At 42.7% G+C, this 10,065-nt stretch overlaps 1 protein-coding gene across 13 annotated transcripts in view; it reads right to left on the bottom strand.

Moving 5' to 3' along the window:
• The window catches only part of NUP214 (nucleoporin 214), a 134,591-nt gene extending 124,880 nt beyond the window's left edge, over positions 1-9,711 (bottom strand). For 7 of the 13 annotated variants that reach the window (XR_010944796.1, XM_067742928.1, XM_067742927.1 and 4 more), the window contains exons 1-8: positions 9,534-9,711; positions 6,902-7,097; positions 6,130-6,281; positions 4,914-5,112; positions 4,168-4,238; positions 2,862-2,925; positions 2,295-2,398; positions 525-631 (exon numbers count right to left, since the gene is read on the bottom strand). Coding sequence is in view for 12 of the 13 variants with exons in the window: in XM_067742928.1 (XP_067599029.1) it covers positions 525-631; positions 2,295-2,398; positions 2,862-2,925; positions 4,168-4,238; positions 4,914-5,112; positions 6,130-6,281; positions 6,902-7,097; positions 9,534-9,578 (938 nt within the window). In the remaining variant the exon portion in view is untranslated. The remainder of the gene's footprint in view (positions 1-524; positions 632-2,294; positions 2,399-2,861; positions 2,926-4,167; positions 4,239-4,913; positions 5,113-6,129; positions 6,282-6,901; positions 7,098-9,533) is intronic. The other 6 variants (XM_067742930.1, XM_067742929.1, XM_067742932.1 and 3 more) reach the window with 2 other exon arrangements.
• Positions 9,712-10,065: the final 354 nt, after the last annotated feature.

Here is a 10,065-nt window from a genome sequence, read left to right on the forward strand (position 1 = left end):
TGAAGAAAGGTAAGAAGATTTTGGATGTAAAGCTTTATTTTTTAGTTCATAGGCTAGAGCCCTGGAGACTCAGCCAACTGCCTCCCTACTTAAGACAAAGGAGAGACACAACAGAATCAAGTCAGAGTTCCCAATAAATATAATACCCCCCTGTAGAGAGAATAATCTAATTAGAGGAACAGAAGCTTTGCTTCAAGTCATCTTTCAAAGGGACACTTCTGCTCAGAGGGAAACTTCAGTATGTTCCTTAAATATCAGTATTTTCTTAAGTCATCATCGGAGTTAATGAGAAAATGGGATTTCTAAGTTTAGTATGTATTTGAGCTAAATAATTCAAGACTGGGAAAACAGAAGTAGTAGTCAGAAGGGCATTATCTAGCATGAGCTGAAAACGTTCGGGTTATCTCCAGCCTCTATTTTCCTCCCTTACAGAAAGGAAACAAAACAGAACAAGCAGGACCAAGTGACTCAGGGGTGACCTGACAGTGAGGGCAGGTTGTACCCTCCCTGGGTACGCGGCTCACCATTCTTCAATGTAGCTGAGGTAGTAATGATGCTGCCTCTCTGTACAGCTGCCATAGCAGGGCTCCATAAAGTTCACAAACACTTCTGGGTGCTTTTCTTCTTTTTTCTACAATGAACAGAACGAGAAAAAAAAATCTCATGGGCGATTTTTCTTGAATCCTACACAGTTAAGAATCTCAAAAGATAAAATCATTTAAGTTTTATGAGAAAATTCATTCAAAATATATAACCATATAAAGGCAGCACTGAGCAGTACAAAGAACAGAAGCATTGGCCACTGACCAAACTGAATTCAAAGTTTTCTGTCACTTTAGCATGGACAGATTACTCAACCTCTCTGATAATGTTTTCTCTCATGTACGATGGACCTAAAAAACCTACATCAAAGGCTGCTGTGAGATATGAAAGGATACACATAAAGCATGTAACCCGGTCTAACCCGGAACATAAGGAGTGTTCAATAAATGCTAGTGTTAATCTGATCCCTGGGAAAAGAAAATCTTAATGATATCTTGAAATAAGGCATCTTAATAAACTTATTTTTAAAATTCAATATTGTCAGGAACCCAAAAGAGTTAATAAAAACAAGGCACTTTTTCTTATCAGATTGGCAAAGGTTAAAAATGGTACCATTACATGTTGACACACATATTGGGACACTGGTAGTTCCAACCGTGGTAGGAGTACAAACTGATACAACTTTTCTAAAAGATACTTCGGCAGTGTTTTCAAAAGCCTATATCAAAAGAGCATACACTGCTTGACCTAGCAAATTCATTTCTAGGTATTTATCCTAAAAAATAAACATAATCCCATTAAGTGTACATAAAAGTGTTAGTATTCTTTACAATAGGGAAAAACTGAAAGCAACCTGAGTATCCAACAGTAGAGGAAGCGCTAAATAAATTGATTATCTGCCCAAAAGCAAAATTCATATTTACTGAGGTAGAAAGGTAGTTGCAATTTACTAAGTAAAACAAGGCTGCAAAACAGAATGACTAGTGCCACTCCCACTTTTGTTATACTTAGACTTTTATGTATGTATTTAATGTTTTTCTAGACTTTGAAAGTTAATATGATTTGGAAATATAAGCCCTGCCTCATTTGCTGTTTTTAATGCCACTGCAATTTAGGAAGTGTAGATCTTATCATTCAGGTCCTTCTTTGTCCTTCAAAATGACTCACTCCCTCACTCAAATGGCTCTTCCTCAGAGGCCTTCCTTGACCACCCAAGCTAAATCACACCCCAGTCATCAACCAACCACCCCTTACCCCGCTTTATTTCCTCCATCACCCCTATCACTCCTTGATCCGACCCTTGTCTGTGGACTACCACGTTCATCCGAATGCAAGATCCACAAAAGCAAGGACTTTGCCTTGGTCGCAGCTGTATTCTCAGCTTTAAAGCACACTGTGTAGGCATTCGATAAATATCTGATGAATAAATAAGTGAACGAATTTTGAAAATCAAGGTACTTTCTTGCTTCTCTCAAATGTCTTTATCATGTTAACATCTACCACAACTCACAGTTTGCAACTTAAGCAAAGTAAGTTTTAGGACTTTTTTCCCCTTGTGACTCAACAGTAGAACATGCTCTAAGTGAACACCACCATTTTGGTCCCCAGGCTCCCAGTGCAGCATTAAAATCTTACACCTCAAGTTGCACGACCACTGCCAGCAAGAAAAGGAAACTGAAGCCTAACTGCAAACTTTATTAGAAGACTTCTAAAATTCTCAAATAACAGCGACATCCTTTTCATAGACATACCGGGAGCAGAGCCATCACCACATCTGGAGCAGTTTCCAAGGTCCCGTCTGCAGCAGCATATACTATTGTGAATTCATACGTACCAATCCACAGCACATCCAGAACTGAAAGACACACACCCCAATAAACCATCTTGTGCTTGGAATAACCCCTGTACATTATACTACCATCTCATGGATTAAAAAAAAAAAAAATCCAACTCTTATAGCTTTTAAAAAGGTCCAGATTTCACTAACTAAATACAATTCACAAAGACTCAAGAAGCCCAAATTCATCCCAAAGTGGTATATTTTTTTTTCTGGTGGATTATAATCAAGGCAAATAATGAAGAATTCTAATTAAAAAATCAGGATCCATTTAATGTCATTTACCAAGAGACACAGGTGTCTACCAGAGGATTACTGTTACAGCGACTTAATTAGCTAACTGAAATAATGGGAGTTTTCATACAGGAGGCACCAACACTTCCCTGATCAGGTATGCAGGTACATCACATGATCTGAAATTTCTGCAATAAGGACAGCACCTCATTAGAGGTCAGCCCAGTAAGAAAAGCAGATGTGTTACCTCTGACAGGATGATCTGCCTCATAAAATGGAGGACAAGGAATGACTTTTTTTTCCTGCAAAGTCTGAAAGAGATTTGAAAAAAAACAGAGTCGAATGAAACAATCCCCAAACCAGTGAAACTGTCAAATCCAATAAGTTCCCCTAGAAACCACCTAAGTCTCATCTCCCCAGCCAGGAGAGAATGAATACAGAGACAAGTGGATGCCTACTTCTAGAATCCTACCCTATGGAAACACTCACAGCAACGTGATCAACGTAGGTGATGAGGATGCTCAACGCAATACCACTCAGAGTAGCAAAACCACTCACGCTGATACAAATAACCATCAATAATGGAACAGATACTCACATAGTGGAGTCCTATGCAGCCATTCAAAAGAATGAAGTAGCTCTGCATGTAATGAGCTGGAAGAAAAAGACTCCAATACACTTTTTTTTTGGCCGCAGTGCGCAGCACGAGGAATCTTAGTTCCCCGATCAGGGATCGAACCTATGCCCCCTGCAGTGGAAGAGCGGAGTCCTGACCACTGGACCGCCAGGGGAGTCCCTCCAATACACTATTAAGTTTAAAAAAAAAAAAAGCAAACAATAAAATTAAACCAACTGTATTAATTTTTTTTTTTTTGCGGTACGCAGGCCTCTCATTGTTGTGGCCTCTCCCGTTGTGGAGCACAGGCTCCGGACGCGCAGGCTTAGCGGCCATGGCTCACGAGCCCAGCCGCTCCACGGCATGTGGGATCTTCCCGGACCGGGGCATGAACCCGTGTCCCCTGCATCGGCAGGTGGACTCTCAACCACTGCGCCACCAGGGAAGCCCTGTATTAACTTTTTACAGGCTAATGCCCTAAAAGAATATGTACCATATGTACCAAATGTCACATAACAACTTTTTGTGATGACAAAGAAGAAACAAAACCTTAACCTCAAACCTATTCCACCACATTCACCACTTTGCAACCCCTCAGAGAACAGGAGGAATACACAACAGCACAGGCCTTGGCATTGCCTGTGAACCCCTCCTTCCCATTCGGGTGTGACCAGATATATATGGATTCTTTGTCGATTTACATTGAAGAATATTCATGAATATCACCTCTGGAAGAGGTGACACAGCTCACCACAGGGAGAGCTGACCGAGTGCACATGCAACACTCTTTCCTGCATTCACTTGTGTACTGACAGATTTGTTGCACTGAGCGTAAATTACATTTTAATAGAAAAAAACAGCAAAGATACTCCCAAACCACCCCCAAAACAGTGGGTAACTTAAGTTAAAAAGTTCTGAAGTCCAAGGCAAGACTTACAGGAAGATACTGGACCACAGTTCCATTCTGTTTCCCCACTGCCAGCTGCTTTCCTTTGGGGCTCCAGCAGACTGGGTAAAGAAGAGAATGCTACCAATTAAAAACTGAATAAAATGGAGCAAACCAATGAGATCTGTACCAAAACAGCTACATAATAACCCCTTCTTGTTCCTCTGTCAGTCCATGGAAGACTGTGGGATCATCCTTACTTGGCACAGTGAAAAAAGAAAGATCATTTCGATGATACAAGCCAATTGTGATTTATCACTGGGCCACTGAATCAGCTGTTAAAAATGCTTTTTCAATGGAGTACTGCCCAGAAAGCTGTAAAGTACAGAAAACTCTGTAGTCTTTAGATAAAACAAGTAGAATACAGAAGGTTCTCAAATATCAAGATGTCATTCTCTTGCTCCTGTTTGATATTTTCTAATGCTTTTCCTCAAAGGTACAAATGACTGTTTCAGAGTATGACCCTTTTAGATCAAAACAATTATTCTCAACAACACAGTTCTAAACCAGCTATACTAAAATATTTCTTTCTCCAGAAAACCCAAGCACATTCAAGTTAAATCATGTATGCTACTTGGCTTCAAGGACATTAACTACGGAAATAAAAAACACTCTCTCCACTTCTACCAAAGAACAACAAATATGACAAAAAACCCCATTTGCTTTTTTTCCAGAGATTAAATTTTAACTAGATCACCATTACCATATGTTACAGAGGAGAAGACTTTATTACTCACCAGATGTTACTCCTACTGTGGAAGGAAGAGTCGCACACACTTTCACTGTCTCTGTGATCTGTAGGACAGCAATGCTGCCATCAGCCAGGCAAACTGCCACCATGGAGGAAACAGTAGGGTTCCACTTCATATCGATCACCATGCCTCCTGCATCTTTCAGGAGCTTATGATACGCAAACGGGCGTTTCTGCTGTTTGGCCTTTTAAAACACATGCCCAGAAGCAAAAATAAATCAGTAAATTAATAAGTACAGAGACATTTAATAGTCAAAGAAAATTACTGAATCTGCAAGTTTTCTCGAGTTACGGCTCACCTTTCCCCATGACCACGAGAAACCATGCAGCTCTGCACAACAGTCTATTCGTTACAGGCAATTTTAACACAGCTTTGAAAACGGCAATCAATCGCCATAGCACACTCAGAGGGACTCGCAACAAAGGAGTGCACAAATGCAAAATAATCCATAAAGAGCAGACACTAAATAAAAATCTGGGCTCTGCTTCTTAATAGTGCTGGGCCCTTGAATTTTAGAGAGCTCTCATCTTAAAATATTATACCTATTTTAACTGGTATGCAGAAACCACCAAAGGCTTCAAAATTCCAAGAGCTTCACTGAAGATTTGTTGTGGAAGGTTAATGAAAGATTATTGATATAAAAGGTACCCCAAACAAACAGACACACAAGAACCCCAAATACTTAAACTCTTTAGGCCTGTTTCTCTACCTATGAAATGAAGATGACAGTACCTACTGCATAAGGCCATGAAGGGTAGGCATGAACGAGAACAAGGCATGTCAAGCACTAGTACAGGGCCTGGCACAAAGTCAGTATAAACACTCAATGTTATTGACTATTATCATTACTAAACGGCCTGGAATGGAAGAACACTGTATTAGGAGGCCAGAGATCCAGGATGTAGGAACTTCTGACATTAACTACTAACTCTATGGCCTTGGGCAAGTCACCTAAGGGTCCCTGGGCTCTGGCTGTCTCATATATAAATGAGAAATGATAACATCTTGGGGCAGGTGGTATTATGAAATAATTTCTTGAAGTCACCTCTATCTCCAAAGATCCATGATTCTGTAATTAAGGACCTTTTAAAAACCCATATTTTAATCTAGAAAAAGAATTCAAAGGCCAACCAAGAACTTCTAGGTTATGATTCAATACCAGGAAATCTTCTTAGGTCCCTACAGTTTGCCAGCAGCTTACCTCATTTGAGAAAGTGCGAACATCAAAAAAAGCAATAATGGAACCATATTCACTGGACATCATGCACACGGAAAGTGTGAGGTTATCACAGCTCAGGGCCAGGTGATGTATCGGGAATTTCATAGGAACTAGCAAGCTTTGAACTTTATCAACTATGAAAACATAAAAAAACACAAAGCAGAAAATGCAATGTTCTAAGCATAAGCCACAAACTCTATTCAGGTCTATGTGAAACGATTTTTACATCTACATAAAAATATGCACACACCCTGATAACAAGTTGTACAGATAAATCGCAGCTTTCTTACAGATGTATAATGTCGCATTAAGTATCATAGGGACTCTTCCTCATCTGACCTGAGAAAACTAACTGTGGCTGTAGCCCTTGTTGGAAACAGTGCCCTGTACCGTATTTTTGCAACAATGCTCCAAAGAGCACACATTCCCATTTGTTTGGATGGCGCTGTTGTGACAACTAAAAAGCCACGCCATGAAACTCTCCTCCCAGGGAGCTGGAACCCAAGTTCAACTGAGCATGGCACAATGGTAAGCTGTTCTTCCCTTTGAGCTCAGAGGGACAGCTCATCAAAAGAGAAATACAATGGACCAAAGAGAACACCCAGGAGGGCTTCCAGAAGCCTACCTAGAACTTCCTCTTCTTTGGGGTCGATCTCAGGACTAACAGCAGTTTTACTACTAGAATGATTTCTTGTAAATCAAGTGACATTAGCACTTCACTCCTCTATCATGCAACACAAACCAAGGAACTTACCTATCTTATTGGGATCATCTCCAGGTTTATTCTGAATAAGAAGATTTTTAGTAGGAAAAATCTGCAACCCACTGGCTCCACCAGCGAAGACCAGGCCATACTTGTTGGACACGGCAAGCAGATTCGAGCGTTCCTTGGGCAACTCCTCGGGGGAGTCAAAGATTCTCACCTTCTTCAGGGCTCTAAACTGAAAATCCTGTGGTGCGGGGTCAAAGCAAGATCAATTCAGGGAAGACAGGAAATTAAATCACACCTGTCATTATATTTCAGTACACCCAATTCCAGTACAACAAAATATACATTACCCTGAGGGTAAGGGCTGTGCGGCTCAGTCATTTTTAAGCTTCCTGTGATATTGTGGCACCCGGTATAGTGCTTATTAGTATTTACTGAATAAATTAAATTAAAAAAATTCTTTCATGAAGCCTTCCTTGACTAACCCAGATAACACTGATCTTTTCCTTTTCTGAATTCCTAGCTAATTTATTGTCTGAACCACCACACAAGCTGCACTTTTTTATTTACAATCTTGTCCTATTTCGTGGTATGTCTTACGATACAGAGTAGTGCTTAATAAATTGCTGTTAAATATTGAAAGCATCACTCAACTACCCTGTAAGCTCAAACTACCAGTGCAGTACTCAACAAAGATACATGGAAATAATGGCCACTGAACGGTAACCAAATCCCAAACTGGCTTACCTGCATCAGACGCTAAACAAAACTCCCACCACAGAAGAGGTCAATCTCTTGGTGTTCAAGACCTATAAACATACCTAGATGCTATGAGGACATCTAAAATCAAGTCCAAACCCCTTAACACAGGCTATAAGGCCAACATGGCTTGACTCGTCCACTTCCAGAGCCTCACCTCACAATACTCTGCTTCCCTCCCACAACTGCGCCATCACCTCTGCCACATCCAGTGCCACCCCCACCCCCCACCTATTTCCAGTTTTCATTTCCTCCCATCATGGTCCTTAGCCCCTCAGGGCCTGGGAGCCTTCCCCAACCTCCTGTCAACGTCTGATTCATCCAGTCTTCCATGAATTTATTGATGTGCTTTCAAAGTATTTTCAGTGCATACCACTTCTTGGTAAAAAGAGTTCCATACGTTTACCAAGTATTATGTTAAGTTGTATTTTATATATATATATATATATATATACATTTTTTTCCTTCAATTCTAAACCTATCTTTTTTTTTTTTTTTTTTTGCGGTACGTGGGCCTCTCACTGTTGCGGCCTCTCCCGTTGCGGAGCACAGGCTCCGGACGCGCAGGCTCAGCGGCCATGGCTCACGGGCCCAGCCGCTCCGCGGCATGCGGGATCCTCCCGGACCGGGGCACGAACCCGTGTCCCCTGCATCGGCAGGCGGACTCCCAACCACTGTGCCACCAGGGAAGCCCTCTAAACCTATCTTTAAGTCAAGGTTTTGGTGAAAAGAATATGAATCTCCTTTTGCTTACACTCTAAAAATTGTAAAAGCCAAAGACAGCCTTTCTCAGCCTTCATTTGTGTCCATTTACAGTGTTTCATCCAGGATCCCTAACATACCCCACATACTAATTTCCTTGGATTCAATGTTTAATACAGATTTGCTAAAAGATTAACTGAAATACTCTTTTAATTCCAACTGAGTATGGTGATCAGAAATCCACACGGCTTTCCAGGTCAGACCACAAAATTTTCAACCTTTTTTGTTAATTCTCATCCTGATAATCCCAAATATCCTACTTGGGTCTTGTAATCAGAAACTCAAAGGGAGGCCATCATTTTCTAAGTCTGTGGTTCTAAAACCTTTCCATCCTTCTGCTCCAGCATATGAAATATGGCACACTCTCACTGGGTTGCTCACCCTTGGCGGTGATTCTCAAGAAGAACGAGAGCATCACTATTCTAAACACGGTGTGGATTACTCCTCCCTAATGCATTTCAGTGATTTGTTGTTCAAATGCCTAAAATATTCCTACAACTTATTTCCTTTCGGGTGTTTACAACCATCATTTGGCTCACCTGGCCCTCTCAAGTTTCCTGACTTCAGGCTGATTTCCTGTCCCGAAACAGCCCTCCGATTCTAGTTAACTAAAGCTCTCGTAGGATAAGTGATGAACCCTGGCTCTGCATTAGGCAAGCGTAGACCGCCTTACTAGTACAGCGAGAGAGGAGGGTCTTAAAAACAGTAACAACAATCTGGTTTTCAGCCCGCTTGTCAAATGCGGCTTTGGGTAAGTTACTTTCCGAGCCTCAGTTTGCTCCTCTACATTAACAAGTATTCCGTGGGGTTGCTGTGATAATTATCAGTGCCTTGCACAGTAAACGCTCAATAAACAGTAGTTAGTACCACGACTCCAATCACCACATTAAAGGGGCTAGGATAACTCAAGAGGCTCGCACAAGACCAACAGGGGACGCGGAAACCGCATTCGGTGGGGCTTTCACGCCGACTGCACTGAAGAGCGCTCCAGGACGCGGTAAAGAGAATTCTGAAAGCGGCAAATTGTTCAAGCAGGAGGCGCGGGGGCGGGGGGGGGGCGGGGCGGGTCAGCGGACATCCGAGCTTCCCGGGTCAGCGGGGCTCCAAGGCAACACCAGAACTAAGGAAGGGAGGGAGGCCCCGGCCAGTGTCTGACCTTCATCTCCCGCTCGGGGATCACGGCATCCATTTCGTCTCCCATCGCGCCGCCCTCAACAGGTCAAAGCAGCTACCGCAGCTGCCCGCGTCCTTGCAGACACAGCCCAGGCGGCCCCCAGGCCAACTTCCTCCCCTCAGGTCTAGCGGCGCGCGGGCATGACGCATTTTCCGGCGCGCTTTGATGACATCACACGTTTCGGGCCGAGGGAGGTGGAGGGACCGTCTAAAGTCCCGAGCTCTTCTGGCCGCCGCCTCCCATTGGCCGGCTCTGACAGAGTATGGGGCGCGGCCCGGGGTCTGTGCGCCTGCGCCCGGGAGCGTCCAGGTGCCGCCACCGCGTTTTCAGGTGGAGCGCGCTTGCTTCCCGTTGGTTTCTCATACTGGGAAGTGCAGGCGCGAGTCCTCCACGTTCGTTTCGTTGAAACTTCGTAGTAGTCTTTGGATGTAGGTGGTTATTAATAGTTCCGATTTCAGAGGAGTTGGGAACTTGACAAATATTTCCAAGGGGCTGTAGCTTCTGAGAAAGGCTT

This window comes from Pseudorca crassidens, chromosome 7 (assembly GCF_039906515.1).
Source record: "Pseudorca crassidens isolate mPseCra1 chromosome 7, mPseCra1.hap1, whole genome shotgun sequence".
In the NCBI taxonomy this organism is placed as follows: Eukaryota; Metazoa; Chordata; class Mammalia; order Artiodactyla; family Delphinidae; genus Pseudorca; species Pseudorca crassidens.